At 40.6% G+C, this 23,325-nt stretch overlaps 1 protein-coding gene across 1 annotated transcript in view; it reads left to right on the forward strand.

Annotated features, from left to right (window-relative positions):
- NFAT5 (nuclear factor of activated T cells 5) overlaps window positions 1-23,325 on the forward strand; it is a gene marked incomplete at both ends in the record, with an annotated part of 66,308 nt that overhangs the window by 9,594 nt on the left and 33,389 nt on the right. The window contains one exon of the mRNA XM_082005820.1: window positions 16,762-16,887. Within this exon, the coding sequence (XP_081861946.1) occupies window positions 16,762-16,887 (126 nt within the window). The remainder of the gene's footprint in view (window positions 1-16,761; window positions 16,888-23,325) is intronic.

The following is a 23,325-nucleotide window of genomic DNA, read 5'->3' on the forward strand; positions in this document are numbered from 1 at the left end:
TGCTGACACTTAAGTAAAAAAAACAGGTGCTTTTGGAGGTGTGGTAGCAAGGAAGGGATTATATTGTTTAGAGTAAATTTAAGTGCTCCTTGTTGTGCAGGTATTTCAATACCTTAATACAATAGCAAAAGAATTCATTTAGGACGATTGCTACCTTCCTGCACCTGAGTCTACAGGCTTTATTTTTACTGAATTCAGCTTTTGGACATAGAGGAAAGACAGCTGAAGTACTCTGGGCATTTGAAACAAACACACTATCTAGTGGGAGACTAGTTATGTGTTGATCAAACTCTGAGCACAATTTTTTTTCCCCCCTTAGAAGTCCAGTAAGGAAAGACAACTTAATCGAGCTGAAGAGATCTTTTAAGTATAACAGCATATGACTTCTGGGAAGCTGGTCATCTCCGACTCTAATAGCTCAGTTTACTGGGGAGAGGGGTGGGGTAGCCTTAGACAAGGGATGCTGGAATCCCCAAAAGCTTTTGCTAGGTATGCTATATCCATCTGGATACGATCTTTCTCTGCACGGTTGCCCGTTACCCCCGTGAACTCTAACCCTCGGTGGACTTTTCTGTGTCAAGCTTTAGCATATAGAAGGTGTTGCACAGTTTAACTGTAGATACAAAACTGCAGAAGATTTGAATGAGCGGGATAGAAGAGGAAGACCATGAATGATATAGCACAGATAAGTAGGCTGTGGTTAGTTACTATTTTTCGTGACTTCAGAGATAGGAGACACCTAATGCAGCAATTTAAAACAAAAGACAGGTTATTTTTTTTTTTTTTCTGCACACCATTTAATTGTGGAAACAATTGAGAATTGTTTTGGGTGGTAAAAGGATAAATAGTTCAAGAAGCTGTTAGATTGCAGGGGATATATCTATTTAGGGAAACCTCTACACTAGGGAGTTAGTCTGTAGTGATTGTCAGAATTTGGAAGGTATTCTAATAGAAATACTCTCCTAAACTTAACTGGTTCTTGTAAACCTTTCCCTATAGATTGCTGCTATGAGAGAAAAGATATGGGCTAATCAATATTTAATTTGATTTGTTATGACCATCCTTAAGTTTTACATAACTTGACAGTTCCAGGGCAGTTACACCACTGATTCTGTCATTGCTGCTTTCGCTCCAACTCCATTGGGGTTTTAGCTCTGTGGTACAGAAAGGAATGTTTTATCCACATTTTGCTGTTAAATGGTTGGCTTACGTTCCCACTTGTCTCCTGAGAGTCATGTGTGAATGTATTTGGAGAACTTGCTTAATAGTTTCAAGACCTGTTTTTACAAAGAACTTGCATCTTTATTTCCTTGAAGAATTCCTTCCAGGTGCGGTATTTATCACACAGGTTTGCCTGTGGCTGAGTATGCACCTCATGAGCTGCATCTACCTTTTTCTGCAGTCGAAGGCAGGCTTGGCGTCTGTCTAAGGAGCACGGCTTGCTAGACAGAACAACGGGCTTGTAGTTGCAGAGCCTGGGATGGAACTGTAGCACCTTGTGTTTGATGGAAGCCTGCTTTGAACAAATGCTGGTCGTAACACATGCTGCTGCTGTATCATTCGGGCTAACTAGAAAGGATTTTATTTATAATCTTCTTTTTCCCTTTCCTCTTTTTTTCCCGATTTCCAGCACGAGCGTGTTCAGAGTAGCTGCTGCTGGTGCTAAACGTGACAGAAAGCTGAGCAGGCAATCTGGGACTCGTGTGCCGTGCTCCGAGATGCCTTGTGACTGTGGGAAACGTGTGTGAAGCATCCAGGCTGCCTCTCATTACTTTCAGTGCTTTTTAACACTGATGCAGTTTTACCTCCTAATCTGGGATCCTGCAGAACCAGAGGGAGAAGTGACATACAAGAGTCGCAGGCTCCATCGCTTTCACACAACATGTCTTTCATGTACCTGATCAGTTTATTAGAAGTTACGTTACAGATGTCAGACTTTCAGCAGAGCTTTAACTGTGCCAAGGAGTATAGTTTGTTAAACATTACTTTGTGTTTGTTTTTAAAAATTATGTTTATCATCAAACATAGTACTTGAATTATAACTAGAAACCAAAATCATGGTAGGAAGCATAAATATTTCTCAGTTTTGGGGAATGATGAAAGAAAATACATTTAATGCCAGTATCTTACTAAAATGAGTAAAGAGAGGGAGGTGTAAAGATGGTTTGTGGGCTCAAGATGCCAGACATCATGTTAGGAGTTACTAGGACATGTCAAGTCTCCTGAACATAGCCTCTGCTCCCAGGTTTTTAATAAGATACTGAATCTGAGAGATGGCTGCCATGTACTGAAAGTCTGTCTGAATACCTGGATACTTTTATTCTTCAAGGTCAAATATCATCGTATAGCCTCAAAAGAAAAAAAGTTCATGTATTTTTCATTGCTGCTGTTGCATTTCTTGTTCTACAGCAAATGTAAGAGATGGCAAAAATAACCCCATTGGAGAAAAAATATGCAAACCTGAAAAGGCTGAGGAACACTATTCTGAGACAGTACTAAATGGAGGGTCAGGTAGACTTCTGTGTGTCTCCGGATTCGGAAGGTGCATTGCCCCTACGGAACCAGTGTAACTGGCTGGAGCACCCGATTACCTCTCTGTTTCTGGTGAACTTTGATCTTGAAACAATAGCAATGTTTTGAAGTCGTTGATAAATAGCTATTACTAATATTCTTTGGTCATACTGTATTTGGCCTTCTTTGAGCATTTGAAAAATTAAGTCTGTCTTGTGACAGAATCTGAAGATGGGGAGAAAACCAACTATCCTTAAAATTCACTTTAGTATAGAATCACAAATAAAGAAATGCCATTGTTATAATGACTGTATGTAACAATGTTATACGGCAAAGTGAGGTTGTTTAAATTCCTTACTTGCATTTTCATACTTACCGTATTTGGATTCTTTCCAAACATAAGCTTGGTTTCCTGCGTGCTGGAAGATTAAAACATGGCAACATTGGATTTATTTCTTTTTGAATTTGTTGTAAGTTATTGTGAACAGGTTGATTTCTTTACTTTGTGTTTTTTTTCCTCCAATTTTTGTGGTATTTATGAGAAATGTGCACCTTTAAATACTACTACTCATATGTAGTAAAGCCTTTCAAATACGTTTCTGAAGGGTTTAACTGTCTAGCAGAGCAGTACCCTGTTATGTTCATGTGCTTGCAGTTCTGCCAGTCCTTAGTTGCTCGGCCTTGTCCAATGTGGTATTTTAGTACCTTAGTAGTACTTTGGAGTTCTTGGGTTTTTGTCTGGAGTTTACAACTCCGTAGGATAGTCTTTTCAGTAAGTTGTTACTGGTCCGTTTCTTGAAGTGAAAATTACTAAAGAATGTTGTTCTCTCTTTCTGAGATGTGTAAAATTGGATGCAAACAAGACACAGGATTTATCCTGTCTGTCTACATTTATAAAAGTACTCTTTGAGCTGTGAATGGGGATGACTGAAACACAGCCAGGAAAGCTTTATTTGATATTTGGATGAATGCCATAAATAGAATTCAGCTAACACATGCCTTTGTCAGTTGTTGAAATTCAACTTTAAAAGGATTAATTTCTCAACCCTACCCTGCTGTGCAGAATCCTGAATATTGAGATTAACAGCTTTTCTGAAGGTTAGTGGAATACTGCAGTAACTGATCTTTGTAGAGTTATGAATTTCTTGCAAAACTACCTTTTTAATACTAGCATTTTTGGTACTAATACTTGTGCCTTTAAAAAATGCAAAAAACAACTTTTAGCTTTCATTTTTATTTTTAAGTACAAGAAATAATGATATTACAGTTGTGATAAAATTTTAATGAATTTGCTAGTTAATAATACATTACTGATTATCTTTCTTTAAAATAGACGCATCTGTCTTTCAGCAACCTCTTCTCTCTTCTTCACTGACATACTGTAATGTGCATTTCATTGTTGGAGTAGCAGCATTTACAGGCAAGATTTGGATTTGATGGTGTCCAGTGCAGCATCATCAGCACAGAGTGCTCAGACCCTCTGCTGATTCTTCAGAGTGGAACCGCCCCAACATAAACTTTTTAACCATAAAGTTTTCTAGTGCAGGCAGAACTGTGGCATCTGCCTTTCCCTATGTGCTCATGAATCGTGTTGGTTTAGGGTTTGCTTCTTTTGTCTGAAGCCAGAGGGAACTGGAAGGAAGATTTTCTGTTCGGCTGTGTAAAACATCCTTGTATACACTGCAGTTTCTTTGAAAACCTGCCACTGTTGCTGTAGCAGCCATATAGTTCTGCCAGTATTGACAATAACAGGAGCACTGGCGGGAAGACTTGCTTCCAGTCTCTTACTGCTTAACCGTCTACGGATACTCTGAATATAGCGTGGCAGATAGAGGGAGGGAATAGGACCCTAGAGTTTGTTTCCACTGTCCTCTCGTTAGAGGTGCTACTGAAATGAAGGTACCAGTACAATGTCAGCAAGCGTGCCAAGTGTCTTGTTGACATACCTTCACTTGAGAGCTGTGTGAAAAACAGTGGTCCAGGTGGTGTTGGGGAAGTTACTCAGAATTGTTCAGGTGTACAGGAACAGAGGGAAGTAGTCTTTATGTATTTGAGGTTACAGTGTCAATTTGAATGGAGTCCTGTGTTTAATCACATTATTCTGAGACGTACTCGAAGGCACGAAATAAAAGCATTGTTTTAGTGTTACCTGGTGGGCTGAGCACTGGACTGCAGCCTGGGTGAGAGAAACTTGGTCGTGTCCTGCTGCTGGCTGGGGAGCCTTGTGAGTTATGTTCCTCCTGTGGCTCAGCTTCTGCATTTGCAAAAATAGGAGTAATCAGACTGACAACTTTGTAAAATGTTTTAAGGTGTATGCATCAAGATTATTAAGCACTGTATTGTGTCGTTTTGCTCAGCTTCACTAAGTATGGGCTTTGTCTTGCTCTTTGGCTTTTGCCGTGCAGCTGTGCAAGAAGTATCTTTCATTCTTTGAACAGTCGCTGTGTTTTATCTATTATGTATGCTCAAGTGGAGTCTTCCCTTCTTGCTCTGTGTATAACTTAAACCTGTCTCGAGGGCTGTTTGTCTCATTTTAACTACTGCTAAGCAAGCCTGCGTTAAGTCTAACGAAGTTGCAAAGATGCTGGGAAATGCAGAAACTGTCATAGTCTGTAATACATCATAAATCCTCTTTTGACAGTTACAGAGCAAAAGCTGATTTACTCCTATGTTTTCTGTTCTTTCCTCTTCCAAATCTTTCTTGTAACTTTACGATATAAAATCTGTGCTGTACCTTAAGCAGAGCTGCTGTTCTCCTCAGTTGTTGTGGGTGATTCTCACTTCTGCGATGAGAGTTTGGATCTCCTATGGAATACTCAGAAAAGCCAACTAACCGAGAAAGGGGGGGAACCTGACCCAAAACCCCAACTGCAACAAAACCACCACACTGGAGTAGAAAGGACATCAGTGGTCACGGATACATCTGGCCTGTGCCTATCTCTGGCTGTTTCTGTCATGTTTTTTATGTGCTAGGCTCTCCGTCTTTCTTCTAGTTGCCTTTCTCAGACTCTCAAAGCTTCCTCTGTTGAGCTGCTGACTGAGTCCTCGTTATGCTGCTTTGGCTTCCCGTCCGTGCAGCCCCTGTTCCTGTGCGCAGCGCCAGCCCCTTATCAGCGTGCCGTCTCGTGGAGCCACGATTCTTAAAATACTCCACGGCTGTGTACAAATTTGGTTTCATTTGCACAAAGGTATAGGTGTGTATTCTCGGTGTAGCTGTAGCAATATTTCATCTTGCTACCTTGGAGACAAAAAAAGCAATAGACAGTCTGTATTTTCACTGCAGAGTTTACTCCAGTGGGTCCTGATGTTGCTTTTCCCAGTTTAGCCTAGACGAAGCGAGAGCAGTCACTGTGCCGTGTAACGTGGAGTTTCTGCAGCGGTCCTGATGCCTGTGACACTTGAGGGTGGCCTAAGGTTTCTGAAACTTACCCTCTGTTCTCTGCTGTAATAACCAAACATTTTCTGCGATCAGCAGGAGAACCTGTTTGTCTTTGGTGGATGTATGGAGTGAGCTGTGGGGAGGGCGAAGAACTGGAGGGCTCATCAGCTGGCTCTTGCAGGTTCTTCCTGACAGGCAAAATAGTTTGCTTCAAAGTATTCCCACACCCAAGCTTTTGTATACAGAAAAATCCGTGAGGTCACGTGGCACTAACATTTTGCAACAAAGCACAGCTTTGATTACATGTTGAATATTTAGAGCTGATGTAACACTCCCCCTGTTCACCCCCCAATGTTCTTTAAAAACTCTTTGTGAACTAAGCTATTGTGGTGGAATCGGTGGCATACAATAAACTCAACCACTAAACTATATTGTTTATCATAGACACTGGACTTCTGAGTAGAACAGAACTTCAACTTAAACAAACAAACCACAAGGTCTTCTGGCAGATTCAGCAGCCTAGGTTTTGCAGGTGTAGAACAGATTCTGGTTTTAGCATCTCTTACCTACAAAGGTGTTTGAAAGATGCTCGGTTGCATGTATAGTTGTATTGAAATGCAGCTACCTTTGGAGTGACAGTCAGGCCCTTAGTTGACATTTGGAATCTTGGTAATAAAGGTTTAGCCCAAAACTGTGTCTTAACGTGAACTGGTTAGCATCATAGAATCTTTATATGTGTATGTATGGGTACTCGGAACCTGAATTTGTATGCTTAGCTGGGGATGAGGTGGAATATGGGCACCATTATTTTTTCCTTCATAGAGTTTCTTTAACGTGCTGAGCATGCTCCACTACTTTTCTCACCTAGCTCCTGTGTAGCAGAGACTACTTGCAGGGTCATGTATTTCTAATTGTTTTTTAATCTTAGTTCCATATAAACAACTGTCTTTGCCAGTTTGCTTTGTTTTTTGATCAGCTTAGAATACATCATTAGGAGAGATTTCTGCTTGGATGCTGCCAGCTGATTAGAAGAGTACACCAAGGTTTTGTCTAATCTCTGGTGTGACTGTCATGTGCTGCGGCAAGAAAATGGCTTTGGAAGAAGCAGCCAAATCTGTACGGGTATTAAAACATTTTGAGGAGACTGGTATCAGTGGGATCAAATGGGCAGCCATTCAGTGCAGGGAGCTTATTAAAAGACAAGGATTAACTTTGCTGCTGTTCGTGAGGTCACAGAATTGGTAAGCGTTTCCAGGATGTGCCTACCCTTAAAGGCAAAAAATGCCAGCTGCAAGTGGAAAGTGCCCTGCCTCTGCCTCCACTTCAAACAGTTTGGCTGGTTCTCATCCTCACCCATTTATTGATCGTGCGCTCCCGCACGATTGTCTTCTGAGCGGGAAGACTGTCGTTACCTGTTAGTCTAGGGCTGGAGATAAAAGGGATGCCTCTGAAGGAGCCCCCAGCGTTAGCGGGGGAGTCACAGGAGCGGATCGCCGTGCTGGCAGACAGGCAGGTGGGCTGGGAGGGAGCCAGGGCTCTATTTCAACAACCTCCTCAAGGCTGGGCCTGGGGAGCAACCTGGAGAAGTGGCATTGATGTAGGAGTTGGAGCTGCAGCCATGTTAAGTGATGCCTGACATCTTTGTTAAAAAAAAAAAGAAAAAAGGGGTTTTCCACATCACGATCAGAAATTGATTTAGAGGCTATTACATGCAGTGGAGGGATAGCTTCAGCTAAAGGCAGAAGCAATACTTCTCTCCTGGGTTCTTTTTTGTGTTCTTAACTGTGTGTTGTCAAAAATAGGCTTGAAATAGTGTGGAAATGTTGGCAGGTTAGTGGATTATTCTAATGAATTTACATTGATTTCTTAAGCAGGAGTGTGGAGGGGAATTACCTGCCTAGAAAGCAGAAATGGCTATTTTACTGCATATTGCTCTCTTAATTCTATAGCAGGATTCTGTGGACCTGCAGCAGTCTGGAGTAGATGACCTTTTCAAGTGGTGATATCAGTCTCCCTCTACATTAGTTGTGGCCTGATTAGCTGGTAGGTCAGGGCAAAGTTCTTCATCGAGTTCATAACTTGGCTTCCATGCGCAGAAGTTCCGGGTGGCATGGCTTTGCTTCTGGTACAGAGTAGCAAAGCATAGAGAAATCACTGGTGTGTCTAAAGAGCTTTCCGTAACATTGAAGGTGTTTGGTAGGACTTAGAAAATGAGGATGTCTGCACTGATCATGGATGAGCCTGCTGTTGCTTTTAAACAATGGAAACTGGTATTCTCTGTGGTTTTCGGTACCTTCCCTGCTCCTAGCATTAGCAAGTGCTGCGTTAAAAGAAGCAGCTCTTTGGACAACCAGCCAGAAGGATCTCAGTTAAATTTACTGGTAGGCTAAGAAAGCCTCACAAAAGTTTGAGAAGCACAAACAAGTTTTTTTGTAACATCATGAACCAGTCCTAGCACAGTGTGAGTTAATGAGGCACTAAATTACTAGAAACCACAGTTCTTAATCTGTATAGCTGAAGTTCCTATGTAGATGCAACTAAAAAGTCATTCAAGATTCATTAAGTGTGAGTAGCTGCAGAAGAGTCTTGCAAGTGCTACATGTGTTGGAATGCTGGATCCATGTGTACTTGATTTGCTGCATTACAGCTGAACTGATTATTTGCAACCACTTTCATTAACTATTTTGGGGAAACTACTTCTCTTTCCTATTACTGCCTTCTGTCATCTTGAAGTGACAGCATCTATCTATTTCAGTGTTAAACTTGTGTTATTTAACAAGAGACCTTTTACTTGAAAGTGGCTGCTGTTCTGACTATAGGAGGTTATCTGAAATTCAGAAATGAGAATTCTCCTTTTTTGTTATGAGGGAGAGCACTCTCCATGCGGAGAATACATATGCTTTGGAAAAAGTGGGGTTTTCTCTGGTCCATGTCCAAAGCTGCAGTGACTTCTCACAGAATATGACAGTTGTCTTAGCACTCCCAGACAGGAAGCAGTCGTGTTGTGTTCGCTTTGCTTCCATAAGCTTAGCTGCTATGTTCCTAAGAATAAAGTCTAAATAGAATCACAGTTTCCTAGTTAGTAAGGAGGAACCTAATGTTCCTGGTCACAAGGCATGGTGTGTTTCTGAAAAGTTCTTTGATATTGTGATGATGAGAATGGTTTACAAGTTTAAGTAGAATATTTTCTGTTGGTGGTGATGGGGAAAGGCTGGAGTACTTAGATTTTGCTGTAAGCCCAGATGCCTGTAATTTAGCCTGGTTAGTCTGTGTGTAGAAATCTAAAAACATTTCTACAAAAGGGGCAACTGTGTGTGTGCTAAGGTGAAGCGAATAAAGTAGGAGGAGAAGGAGCACTTACAAATTTCAGCGTGCCATCACGAACCACCGTAGTATCATCAGATCAGCTTTGCCCACCATTTTGTACCTTCTTTGAGTTATTTTGCCTAAATCCTTCCTAGGTCTCGTCTCTTCCTCTCTCCCGCCCTCAAAGACAGAGCTCCTGTCACCAGCTGCTGGGACTGATCCAGGTAGATGTTGACCCAAGGATATATTTTTGTGCAGACTGATCGTAATGCATCCAGCCCTTCCACAGATAGGTTTTGTTCAGGCCTGTTAATTTAAAATGAACTGTGTGTAGCAGTTTATACTGGGTGAGCAACCCTCCTAGCAGTGTGGTATAGCCTTTTGTGTATCTTCAGGATTTGTTGCTGCTCTTGGAGTTTTTGGAGAAAAGTAGTGCTGAATGCCTTTCACCTGAGACTGGATGCTGGCTCGGTTCCTGCCGATAGCCGAGTGTGCTGGAATGCTTATTACTTGCCTCGGCTGTACTGTTTTAGATGTGCTGCAATAACAAGCAAGTCCGATATCATATTGACGATTTTTCATTAATATTTCAATTCTGAATGTTTTGTGCAGTTTCAAGCAGTAGACTAACAAAATCTTGTCTTCCCCAGATTTAAAACCTTGCAGTGTCAAATACTGACCTAATGCTTGATGCTGTTCTGGTCAGCATAGCCACGTGAAATAGAATTTTCTGAACTGTCAGTATAACTGGCAGGAAGATCAAAGTTACAAGCAGCTGATCTCAGAGGAGAGATTATAGGGGTAGGATAATCGGATAAAGGGCAGTTGAAGAAATTTGACACTTCAAATACTTTTTGTAAGTCTGCCTGTTCCCATGTGTCCTTGATTTCAGTAGTAGAATTTGCGAAGCCTGAGCTCATCTAGTTGGTCTAGTTGAGGTATTTTGAGGGAAGAGATTCAGAAGTTTATTGTAAATAGGATGTCTAGTAACTGATTATGTGAATGCAGATGGAGGTTTGTATGTGGAAACGAGTTGTGTGTGACTCTTGGCTGGATCATTAGTACTTCGTTATTTTGTTTGTGTGTTGATCTTGTTTATATTTCATAATAACAGTAATCCTGAAATGCACGTTCCTCTCTTCTATATGGAGAAAGAACATGCGTTGAGGGGAGCTGTTGGGTATAAAAGGAGCTACTTGTGGCAAAAGAAACATGGACTTGAGATCAACTTATAGATTTGTCAAGGGGATTTGCAATCAGCATAAGTGCTGTCAGCCAGCTGAAACTTGACTCCCTGATTCAACACAGTGGCTGCTGAAAACAGGGTTTCTGTCTACATATTTTTTTTCTTGTTAATTAGGTAGAAATACGTAATGATGCTGACTTTTTTATTTTTGCCTTCAAATGTAATACTGCCTTTTCCTTTTTGTGGGTGTTTTCCACATGAACAAACATGAAATTATAGCAGAAAATTCCATGCACACACACGCGTAAAACATGGTGATGGAGGTGAGCTGGTCAGTAGGGGAGGGAGCTTTAGCTATATTTAAATATGGTATCAGGCGTGGAGGGAAACTATATCCTCTGGGGAAGAATTAGTTTCCTTGCAACAACTCTAATCTTTCTGGAATTTGTCAGTTTTTGCTTTAATGCTATTTATAGTGCGGCATATATAAACATTGGCCTGTGTTTAGGTGAAAACACAAAGTTTCATTTGAAGTCTGAGTTGTGTAGAGCAGGTTTGCTGCAGCAAGCCTTCTTAAAGGTACCCAGACAATTTCAGATTCTGCAGAAAAGCGTTGAAATGATAGCTCCTAGTAATCCCGTTCACTAAAGATGCCTTTTAGACTATGAAGCTACATCTGTTCTGAAGAAAAACCAGGAATTGTTTGTTTTTGTTTGTTTTTTTTTTCTTGAAGTTTGGATTTGACCTTAAACTTCTGCCATGTGTTCATAGAATCGTAGAATAGTTTGGGTTGGAAGGGACCTTTCAAGGCCGTCTAGTCCAACCCCCCTGCAGTGAGCAGGGACATCTTCAACTCAAAGCTCAAAGCCCCATCCAACCTGACCTGGGATGTTTCCAGGGATGGGGCATCTCCCACCTCTCTGGGCAACCTGGGCCAGGGTTTCACCACCCTCATGGTGAAAAATGTCTTCCTTATGTCTAGTCTGAATTTCCTCTCTTTTAGTTTAGAACCATCACCCCTTGTCCTGTCGCTGCAGGCCCTATGAACAAATCTGTCCCCACCTTTCTTATGGCCCCCATTAAGTACCGACAGGCTGCAGTAAGGTCTCCCCGGAGCCTTCTCTTCTCCAGGCTGAACACCCCCAACTCTCCCAGCCTGTCCTCACAGCAGAGCTGTTCCAGCCCTCTGATCGTTTTTGTGGCCTCCTCTGGACCTGCTCCAACAGCTCCATGTCCTTCCTGTGCTGGAAAACCCCATGGTTTTGATCTCTTTTCCTCCTCGTGTGTAGACCTCCCATGTTTTCCCTCACTCCTATTTGGCACGTTCTTACGCAGTATTTCTCCCACTGCTGGGAGGGGAGGGAAGGGAAGTTAGAGATAACCACGAGAGCAGAGGAGGAGATCGGCCTGGAAGAACTGGGGAGGCAGAGGAGGCACTGATGGTGGCCAGGGCGTGCTATCTCTTTTGAGCCTTCATGGTGCTGTTTGTTCTCCTCTTCCACCACATCTATGTTCTCTTGGCTGTACCTCACAGTGACTTGGTAAGCAGTGTTCCCTTCCCTCCGAACAGCTTGCTCCGTCCTCTCATGTTTACAACTGTCAAGGCTAACGCCAGCTTCTTTCCCCGGTGTAGGGTGCATCTTCAGTTTTAGGTGTGGTATCCAAGTAAAAGCTGGGTGTCGCACTTTAGACCACGTTTCAAGTAGTTTGGTCTTTATCAATGAAGCTTGAAATTAAATGGTCTTGTGACCTTTGGGAATGTGCTTCAATTCTAATACTAGCTTTTCCTTGCCTCCCTCTCTTTACCATATTGTTAGAATTATTCACAAAGATTATAATTGTGCGTGTTGTGGATTACTGCTAAAATTATGTATTCTTTGAGAAAAAATATGCTGTGGGAGTTTTGGATCTGAGCATCCCTTTAAAGCAGCAAACCTGACAGAATCTTCTTAATGTTTGAGAGTTAAAATAAATTTCTTAAAAAAAAAAAAAAAAAAAAAGGGGGGGGGGGGGGGGCAACAACCAACCCACCCGAAGAGAAAAGCTCACTCTTACCTAATAATGTAGCTTTCGGAGATGAGGCTTTGTAATCAACACCAAATACCTTATGAGTCATGACAGAATTATGATGAGGAGCAACTCTCTCCTCAAAGAGGATTTCTTGAGAGACAACAGAAAGGAATGAATATGTGTATATATATATTTGACATATAAAAAAAAAAATCAAGTGTTTCTATACTTACATGCACACGCAGACATGCTGTGTTACAATCCCTCGTTTTGGGGCCCATCACTAAAGACTCTGCGTAACAGAAACACTTGGTGAGTTGCTTCCAGTGTCTTTAAGTATAAAAGAATATTCAGCATAAGCAGATCTGCCTGTCAAGTGACTGCAGCAGCTTTAAATATTGCTACTACTCTTCTAAAGGCAATAGCCTTCCCAGCTGGGGCACAATCAAGTGTGTGACTTTCTTACAGACTTAGACGGCTCAGTAGGAAGAATTTGTTGCAGGGTGCACTTTGAACTAAAATCACTTTTTGTCAACAAAGCTGAACGGGCATAATTTTCCATAGGGGAGGTTGGGCAGATACCTTGGGAGTTAACTGCAGTGCAGCAAGCTGCTCCAGCACCGGACATCTGCCCATGGCTGGTTTTTCCACAGAAGTGAGCTTGGATTTTACTCACCTCTTCTAGGTGGTAGTACCAGTGCCAGCCAGAATAAAGGCTGGTGCTCATATACAGGGATTGCTGTCTGGAGTGGTTGTACAAACTGCTGGGTGCAGGGACAGTAGTACTTGGAGGCACAGGGATGTCAAGCAGGGAAGCACCCCTTCATGTCATAACTGTATTTTTCTTTGGCTGGTATTTGTGCTTTTCATTGTTGGGACAAAATCTGAACCTTTCATTCTTCAGTCTCGTGAATTAAGATACTCATCTTGAAGAAAATTTGTAATTCAGCAGAAAATAGACCCACACACATCTTGTGGTTTCCAAATGCCACATTTCATTTGGAGAATTTTTTGATGTATTGATAGCTATGCCAGCGACCAAGCCTATAGGAGCCATTCGATGTGGAAATAAGTAAACATTTTCTCTGAAAACTGCTTGGGATTTTGTGGTTCACAGAAGCTTTCTCAGAATGCAGCATGACAAATAACAAATGTCTGCAAAATATGCAGCGCTGGCTGTGTTTCTGTGCTTGCGGAATGCGAGGTGGCTTGGGAGCGTGAGTTACGCTGGCTTGTCGTTCTTTCGTATAGCTTCCCTGGGCTTTGTATGTGAGGACTGGCTTCACAGCTTGTGAAAGAAAGGGGAGAACTGAGACTGAAAATCCCCAATAGCAGTCAGCGTAAGTGCATTAATAGGGTTCTCACTCTAATGTTTCTGTGTATTAAACAAGATTGGAATTTACCATGACACCTCTTGGTTAGCTGTATTGTTCTTACAGTGCCGGTGCGGAAACTGCCTGACAATGACTATGGGAAGTAGTAACTGGTCTTCTTGGCTTCCCAGTTCTGCATTTTTACAGTCCTCCCCGTCGTTAAAGCTGTGAATGCAACTGCATGGAAATGATATTAGATCGAACGTGCTCCTTTTTGCAAGGCAGGTAATGCACAGCCTCTCTGCTCTGCTCTGCAGTGGATGGTCCAGCTAGAACTTGACTGGTAGATTTTAAAATTTTTTTTACCCAGAGTAGGTAATACTTGATCTTCCAGTGCCCTGTTTGCTCCTGCTGTTCTAAGAGTGAGTATCTACTGCAACTCTTTCCTATGATTTTAGCACATGTGGTTATACAACACAGAACCCCCCAAACTTTTTCTCTACTTCCTTCACCTTTGACATTCTTGTTCAAATATCAGTATAACTTCTTTTTGATTATTTAGTCAATGTATTTTTTTCTGTATACTTTCTGCACTCCCCATCTTAAAATAGAATTGTGCCTTGATAGCCGCTTTTCTTCCCCCTCATTGGCAAAGCAGGCGTAAGGAGATAGTCTTTGGCTAGTAACAATTTTAAATGCAATTTAGTTTTTTTTTTAATTTTTGGATTGGATTCAAGTCTGTATGCACATGCAACTTTAGTAAAAATTATAAGATAAAATAAAGGCATGATGAATCTTCTTTAATAAAGACTAAAATTTAGAGTATGTTTAAACTATGTAAGTGCTCATACACACAGAAAATCCACAGTACTCCTGCTTAATAAAGTGTTACACGGTTATCATATGACTAAAAAAGAACTAGCCTTTTTTGGGAAAAGTGAGTGAAGTATAAAATGAGAAGCATCATTGTAACCATATTTTTACATAACAGATTTAAAACTAGTCTAACTTATTTCACTGTGAAGGCCAGTTTTACGGTGTTGAAAATCACTAGTTCAGAAGACTGAGGAATCAGGCCTTAATAGCTGAGGAACCAGTTAATTTTACAAAGGGAACCTCATCTTTGAGGGAAATGCTAATGCAGCCGTTCCTCATAGTAAAACAGGAGCAGAAGTATGACAAATGCCTGTTCCCTCTGAGTACCTTTGAAGACCTTCAGTAAGCACAACTAATTTCCCCCCTGCCCCAGGTTGTTCCAAAGAACAAAACAATGAGTTTATGGCTAGTTAATGTGAGCGATCTTAAAATATTTTTCTTGCATATTGTGTCACCATTATGGGTAGCTCTTACAGAAAACCTCAGCAGAGATTTCTGCTTGGGATTTGGATGGCCACCTCTGGTTGCCAATATTTTGATTATCGTCTTAAACAAAACAGAACTTGTTTTTAATTTATTTGTCACGGAACTGAAAAGTTAGTTTTCCCAAAAGTGGGTGTAACTGGAAAAAAAATAAGTCTTGCAGCAGATGGGAAGAAGTTCGATGGGTTGTGGAGCTAACTCCGGTTACACCGCACCACCAGTTCGCAGCCGTTGTCGGTAGCTGCTTGTGATTTTGTGCATCACGGACAAGTAGTATCCTGTAAACAGCATTCAAGTTTTCTTGGGCTCTTTTTATGCCATTTGGTGGTGGGAGTATTTTCGTTCTTATCTAGTATGGTAACTGTTCTGGTTTCTGGCATAACCAGCGTTTGTATGTGTTATATTTTAATACAGTTACATGTTGCTGGGTGTGTATATACCTGTGTGTTTGTCTTGAGTATGTTCCACTTTTTACAGGGCCTAATGCAGATAATGCTTTTTAGTTAACAACTCTATGGGTTTTCTAATTTTACAGAAGAACTGCTGCACAAATATATTTTGCTTTAGGATCAATTGAGTATAATTATTGCTTCATAGGGGAAAAAAGAACTTTAAAAATGCAACACGCATTGAGTTTTCCGTATCTGTCTGAGGCATCTAAATAATACATACAAAGGAATTTCATAAAGTTTTGTGGTGTAGATTGTTGATTGGTTTATAGCTGTTCCTCTAGGTTACTTACATCTCCAAAGCGGGTGTTTGAAATGATGCGTCTTCGGTGTATCGCCTTGAAGAGATGCGTTTACAGCTGCGTGCTCATGCCGGAGTGGAGTTGTTATCATCTCGGAAAAACTCAGTGATACATTCTCAGTCATTGGGTGCAGTGAGAGCTCTTGCTAATTGAACTCCGAAGTAGCCATCTGACTGTGGGCAGTGACTTGCCTTGAGCTGTCGGCAAGCATGGAGAACCAGGTTGAACATGAGGCTGTTGACTTCACTTATCCCGTCTTGGCTGCTGAGGCTGTCAGGTGAGCTGTGTGGTGGCCACTAGCTGTCTCACGATAGAGAAGTCAGGAAAAAAAATTCTTAGAGGTTGTACTGCTGCACAGATCTGCTACGGTTGTGGCAAAGAGCTTTCTGTGTAAAATGGACTGGCACTAGCCATTCTGTTAGTGGAGACTGCTTTCTTTGGAGCATCTGCATGAGTTTACAGAAGAATTTGAGGGGGAAAAAAAAAGTTGGATAAATGGAAGTAAGGGATCTTGCATAACAAGAATTGACACTTTTGGGAAGACTTCATAGGATATTCCGTGCATAATGGTACTGAATTAGTCTCTCTTTCTTTGGAGGTCAGTTGCACAGTTTGAGTTCTGAGAACAATTTTGTCTTTGATTCTCATGTGATTCTGCCCCTTCATTCTAAGAGCGTACAGTTTCCGTGAAAGTTCATGAATTATTTCTTTGCTGGAACAAATTTGTATCCTTTTGTCTTGATCTTGAGAATGTGTATCTTAATGTCTTGTTTATTTGTTTTCTGAAATAATTGTATTCCATGATGTTAAGAACTCCGAGTGCTTAATGTAACTTTTTCAAAAGATTCTGAAAAGGTTGAATCACAGTTCATATCTTTTATGCAAAAACATGATTTCTTACACAGAGCGTGAATAAATTTTTGATAAAATGCTTTCTGTTCAACAGAATCTGTCTATGACCTTCTCCCAAAGGAGCTGCAGTTACCACCTTCCAGAGAAACATCTGTAGCATCCATGAGCCAAACAAGCGGTGGCGAGGCAGGTTCGCCGCCTCCAGCTGTAGTTGCTGCTGGTAAGCATTCTCCTTTATTCAGTTGCTTTGTTAAGGTTTGTAACGTTCTGGCCAACATGAACAGTGCTGGCAAAGTTTTGATTGTAAAAAAGAGCTTGTGGAGAAGTAACAGAGTTCATTCTAGGAGAATTTAGGTAATGTAAATTAAACTGAACTGGGTGATCTAAATTATCAAGTATTCTAGTTAATGGTTGCTGTATTTCATAACTTATTTCTTATGAAGAGAGAGAGATCTCTCTCTCTCTCTCTCTGTGTGTTGCTATTCTGTTATTATGCAGCACAGATCTTTTAACTCCTAGAATGCACTCTGTCTTCAGAGGTAGTAAATACCTGTTTGGATCTAAGGCAGAATGCTGACCGACTGTAAAACAGCAAATTCTAGCTAGGATAAAAAAATGGAATGGGAGATACATTTTGGGCCGTGAAGCTTTTACCAAACTGTAAGGAGGAAGAAAAGTCATATTTTCCTTTAAGAAGCCTGAGGAAGCTTAGTATTTAAACTCCATTCACACATAGCTATCTATTGTAATGTATTAAAAAATTCTCAAATACATGAGAATATAATATATGTCAGGATGGCACTTTTATAATTAGTTGTTTTTCTAATTGACGGCATATAAAAATGAGGCATGACCTTTTTATCTTCATCTTTAGCTTAATCCCAGTCATGTTTTAGACTTTAGTCTAAAGACTCTGTTATTGATCTTCATTGAACGTAAAAAAGTGAGGATTTAAGGACAAAGTTCTGATTTGTGAAGTTAGCCTTAGTGCTGTTTTGCATCTGGAATTCTTGTCAGTAACTTATATATTTTAGTAAACATCTGTGCAATGAGGAAAAAATGATTGTTATGCTCACGATAGATGAATTGGATAAGTTGGGGCTTTTTTTTTTTTGCATAATTTATTCCCCATATTTCTTACAAGGTCATGTTCCACTTTCCTAATTGGCCTTAAATTGTTGCTTGAGAAAAATGTGTATATTTAAGGTGAGGATTCAGATAGCTGCATTATCCTTTTTTCCCCTCTATGAGTTCATATGCATTAAATGTTTGTGTGAGAATGTTTCCCAGATTTGCATGGTACAGGAATCCTGATCAGAAACTGAAGTGATTGTAGACTTGTCAGAGGAACTTTACAGCACTGCTCACCATTCATGTTTTGCCAGACCTCTTCTGAGAGAACCTGTGGATTTAACTGTGCACAGTGGAACTTTGGTCATTGAAAGAATTTGTTTTTATTTATTACATTGAAAGGATTTGGTATTTCTACATCACTTATTAAAAAAATAATTTGGGCATTTATTTCTAAAATCAAGATATTTAATGATTGGTTTGGTTCAGAGATACAGCAGCAACCAAATCCTGTAGAAACGTGAACAAAAGTGAATATGAAATGAATATGAATATGTGAAACATATAAATGAACAAAAGTCCCACAAACCCTGTTACACTCTAAATCCACAGATAGACATGAACTGCTAATTAATTCTGTATCTAACAGAAAAGACTTAAAAACTTCAATGGAACTAAATGTCTGTTACCTCCAGGTATTTAGTGTCTGCTAACAGCCAGTCCAGTTCCTTTTAAAAAAACTAAGAACGTGTTAGCTGTGTTTGAGTAAAACTGCAGCACAACTTTCGTGAACGAAAAACTTCAAAAAATAGTGTTGATTTTGTGTTAACACTGAATGGAGACCTACTCCTTCAATTAAGAACACTTTTCGATGTCAGAGATCACACTTAAAAGACTTTAAGCCGATACTGCTCCCGAAAGAAGAGCTTTTCATGTGTGTGCTGCAGCGTGCGTTGGTTGGATCAAGGACCTCAACCAGATTAGAGTTGTCTGGCTGAGTTCGCTGCGGGTCTGCACAAATGCTTTTGGTGGCACAAGGAAAGGAGTCACGTGGGGAAGAAGGAGCAGTCGGGAAAGGCGCTGGCTTCTCTCGGTGGCTGTTAGTTTGTGCTGGTTTAAATTGTTCACTGAACTGTGGCTTCAGACACCTTCCATCAGAGTCATGACGAGGCGGTTAAGTTTCTGGGTGCCCTTAAAATCAGGATCAGAAGCATTAAGCATGAGCAAGTACAGTTCTCCAGGTTGTTAAAAACTGTGTTAAAAAACTAACCAACCAGACAAACCCCCCCGAACAGAGCAAAGACTACTTTTGATTTTATTGCTTGTATCAGCGTCCACTACAACGAGGGCAAGAAAATTGAATCCTGGTCTTTTATAAACACATAATTGTCATGACCAGGACCACTCCACAGCGAGCTGTGCTGCGTACACATGTAAGGAGAGGTGAGCCCCAGCCCAAAGCGCTATAGCCAGTGCTGTTACAGGGCTCCTGTAGGCATCGGGCAAGGCTCAGCCTCAGCATTTTGTCCCATGAATGAAATCAGATAGATAGCTTTAGCGTAACTGGTTAGTGGGGTTTTTGTTTGGTTTTGTTTTTTCCCCCACTCCTCTACCACATCCTTGAAAGAAAATATGTGCATCTTTAATGTTTACCTGCAAACCAGGTTTGTAGGCTGTGTTCTAAAACTATAGCGACAGAGCAGAAAGCTGAAAAGAACAGTCCCTGCTCCTCCCTGTGGTGCTGGGAGGTAAGATATGTACATATATAAAGAACATAAAATATTATCTATATATAATATCTATTATAAGATACATTATTACCTAGCGGTGGACAGATGGTTGGGTATTTCTGGTAAGTCTGAGGCCAGACTTTTTTTCTCTAGCTGGGGACAGCTTAGGAACAGAGGAACGAACATAAACGTCTACAAAAGTTGTAGATGGGGTACAAGGAGAGGTGAATTTACTCTTTGCAGTGGAGCTCAGTGGATTGTTTTATAGTCATGGTCCCTGCTCCTACCAATTCCTGCTGTGTAGTGGCTGATTAAGGGTTCCTTCTCTAAGCCATCTTGAGCTTAGCACTTCTGAACTGTGGTGGTACCTGCAGCACACGGCTACCCTGGAGCAGGAGCATTCTCCGGTGCTCTCAGTTGACTTCCAGAATCCCGGGAGTGCTTCTGTTTTTCATTGAGGTTAGCTGTGTGTTTTTTCTGCCTCCAAATCTCTCTGCTTCCTCAAGAGAATAGGACACAAGTTTGGGCTGCATTCTTGCCATAGCTGTACGATGATTCTAGGTAAAAGGGTGCCTTACCATTTTCTTCACTTGTTTTAGGATTGCTATAGTGTCTTGCTACCACATTTTCAAGGCCTGTGACCCAGCCTCTTGTAGTAATAAGAAGTCTGGCTGGGCTGGGCTCTGACCTCTTAACAGGAAAGTAAGAGGAAAATCAGCCTGGTCTCTGTGCATGTCTATATGCTTACAGAAACATAAGGGGAAACATAAAATACAAATGTAAAATATATATTTAAACGACCAAGATTGACTATTCATTTGCATGTATCAACTCCTTAATAGCAGAGTGTAGGCGTATTTTTGAGGAGCTGACACTGTACAGATGATAGGGTGAGGAGGAAAGATGACTTGGCATCCTAGTGTTCCTATATGGGAAATATTTCCTTTGTTTTGTGTAAGTGTCTCTGCCTTTTTTTTCCTCTTTTTTTTAATGTCAGCTCTTACTTGCTCTAAAACTTCACTTTTTGGGAAACGATAGTTCAGTCTCCACAGTGTTGTAGGTTAATCTCATTTTTTAAATCTCTCGTTTTTAAAAGGAAGGGCTAGTTTGAAATGCTCCTGTCACACTGTATGTAGAAGTCAACTGCAGATATGATTACTCCTGATAATGAGAGGATTACATTGCAGGGAATGATCCAAAGTGGTCATCATTTTTACTATTCTGTAATAGTTTACACAGTTTGTTCTCTGCTTCCCAAAACACAGAGTAAGGCTGAAATTCAGCTTACTTGAGGCTTTTCTGTCAATCACTTTGCTGTGGGGTTTTGTTCCATATAAATCACATTATAGGTGAAAAATATGTATTGCTGCAGTTAGCTTCTCTGGGTTTTTTTTTGAGGAGCAGGATGGGCTGTTTTTAGCAGTGATGACCTTGCAGGGGCAGACTTCTAGTTCTTGCATTTGGAAATTTGTTTTGTCATTTACAGAACAGTTTTAAGAGTATTCAAATGGAATGTTGCTGATTGGGTTTTCATTAATTTGTTAATAAATGTGTATCTCATATTCATTAATCCAGCCAAAAGAGGTATTACCCACTCTGAATATCAAACAGGCAAGTATAATTTAATAGAACTCTAGGATTTTGAGCTGTGATGTTCACAACCTAAGCTGCTATCTCAAGCTTCTAATTCTGTTATTCTTCTGGAAGGCGGAAGGGAGGGAAAGGATCTGGGTTCAACGCTAGAAACCCTTCTCTGTGCTTGCTATTTGAATGACAAGTGTCTTTGTTCAGGGACAGGAAAAAGGAGGATTTTCCCTGGTGGGGTATCATAAACACATTAAATATGAATCATCTTCTAGACTCTTGAAATGAGGGTGTCACGCTGAGAAGTGGCATTGTAAGCTGTGCCTAGAGATTTCTTATATGAAATAAATGTGCCTGAAGCTTTAATAATGCCTTCTCGGCAGTATTTTATAAGCTCCAGTTGCAAGGAGGGTTGCTTGATTCTCTTCAGTTGGTTCTTAAAGGTTGAGCAAATTTTTTGTGTTGATCAAGACACATTGAACAACTGCTTCAAATACTTAAAGTTCAAACTGCTGATTTAAGTCCTTTCTCAAAGGTATCTTTCTAGTTGATAGGTCAACACCTTGTTCTTGTCTTTTGGCGATGATGCAGGAATATTTTCAATCATGTGCTTTAAACAAGTGTTGCATTTTTGTAACAGGGATGCTGAAACCTTCTGAAACCCAGCGAAGAAAACTGTTAGAGAAACTTGCTTCTCTGCTTATCATCTCTTTATTCTTTCTGTAGCAGATCTTGGAGTGAGCTTCTTCAGCTCACTGATGCTCTCTTAAGCTGCTCTCCATTATCGACAGAGATGAATATATATCTTTCCATATTTTTTGTATTACTCCCCAGCAGTAATTCCTGCATTGTTTCCATCCTGAGAGTTTCCAGTTCTTATCTCAAATTGAATTCTCCACAAAAAGTGGTGTTCATGCTGTAACAAAAGGGGAACAGCTTTTATGCCACAGAGATGTATTTACTGAACTCTTTTTTGCATTTTTCATATTTCGATACCGTTAATCTGTGATGTGTTGTATTTTTCTGGTTCCCAAACATCTGTGTTTGTATCCTGGGAAAGCATTTGGTAAATGATAAACGTTTTACCTTTTTGTGACCATGACAATTTTGTGCTCCTTTTTAATTAAAGGGATAAAGAACTTGTCCCAAACAGGAGTATTTGGCTTTTTTGTTCAGAGTTGTTATTGAAATACTTGCTATAAGCAATTTTGGTAATTTTAATTAGGAAAATAAGGCTTTGTTTCTCAATTGCTACTGTAGAAAAATGGATAAAAATACTTACATCGCCTGTGGGGTAAACACCAGGTGCTAAGGGGTATGGGTCGTGTTTGCCACTGCCAAAATAAGGCTTCTTCATCATTCTCAAGCTAAAGATTCTAATAAAACTTCAAAATGGACATGTGGGATTTTTTTTTTTTGTTTGGGTAGGTTTTTTTTCTGGGTAACTAGAGTCAGGCTTCTTGATTTTTATTTTTAATGAAAATATTTTGGCAATTTATCATCCTTCCTGGTGTCATTAGTCAGTTTTTCCTGTTGATACAGAAATAATTACCAGAAATTTCAAAGGGGTTATCAGTGCTGCTACTAATTCTATTATCCTGGGCTTATAAGTACATGCTGTAAACAAATTATCAGAAAAAAAGATTCTTCTTTGTAGTTGATCTCCAATGCCTATAAAAACTTCCATTGCTTTGTAAGCTTTTCCCTTCCCCTTCCCACCGCCCTCCCAGTTGGAAATGCCTTCCTGTAATTTCCTAGGAGGATGTCTTCCAGGGATTCTGTCTGCAGTGTGCTTGTTTCTTCGGTCATGTGTCAAATACTTCTTTCTTACAGAATTAATTTAAACCAGATCCTAATGCTCTTTAAAAATGCATCTTCCTGGTGCTGTATATTGGTGCAGTGCCCTGGCTGCTCCGGCTTGTTAGCAGTAACGTAGATGACACCAAGTGTAAGTATTACTCCCGGCAATAGCGCCTGCCCCAAAGAGCTGTGGTGGAGCTAATTGCGTTAGCCTGGGAGAGGTGATTAGGTACGGCTTGGGGGCGGTGGAGAGGTTCCTTCATCCTTCTGAGCCGTGTGCTGGTGAGAAGTCATTGCTGGGAAATGCGAAAGGGTAAGATTTCTCTTACCGTTTCCATTTTATGGAAACTTTCTTAGACGAGTTCTCTGCACAGTCAGTTAAAACATTGTAGTTGTCTGGGACTGTATGTGTGTTGGGTGCATACCTGCTCCTCTGCGTGGAGCAGAGCTTCCTTATGATTACCTACGAAGGA

Source organism: Phaethon aethereus, assembly GCF_964289735.1.
Source record: "Phaethon aethereus genome assembly, chromosome: 13".
Lineage (NCBI taxonomy): Eukaryota > Metazoa > Chordata > Aves > Phaethontiformes > Phaethontidae > Phaethon > Phaethon aethereus.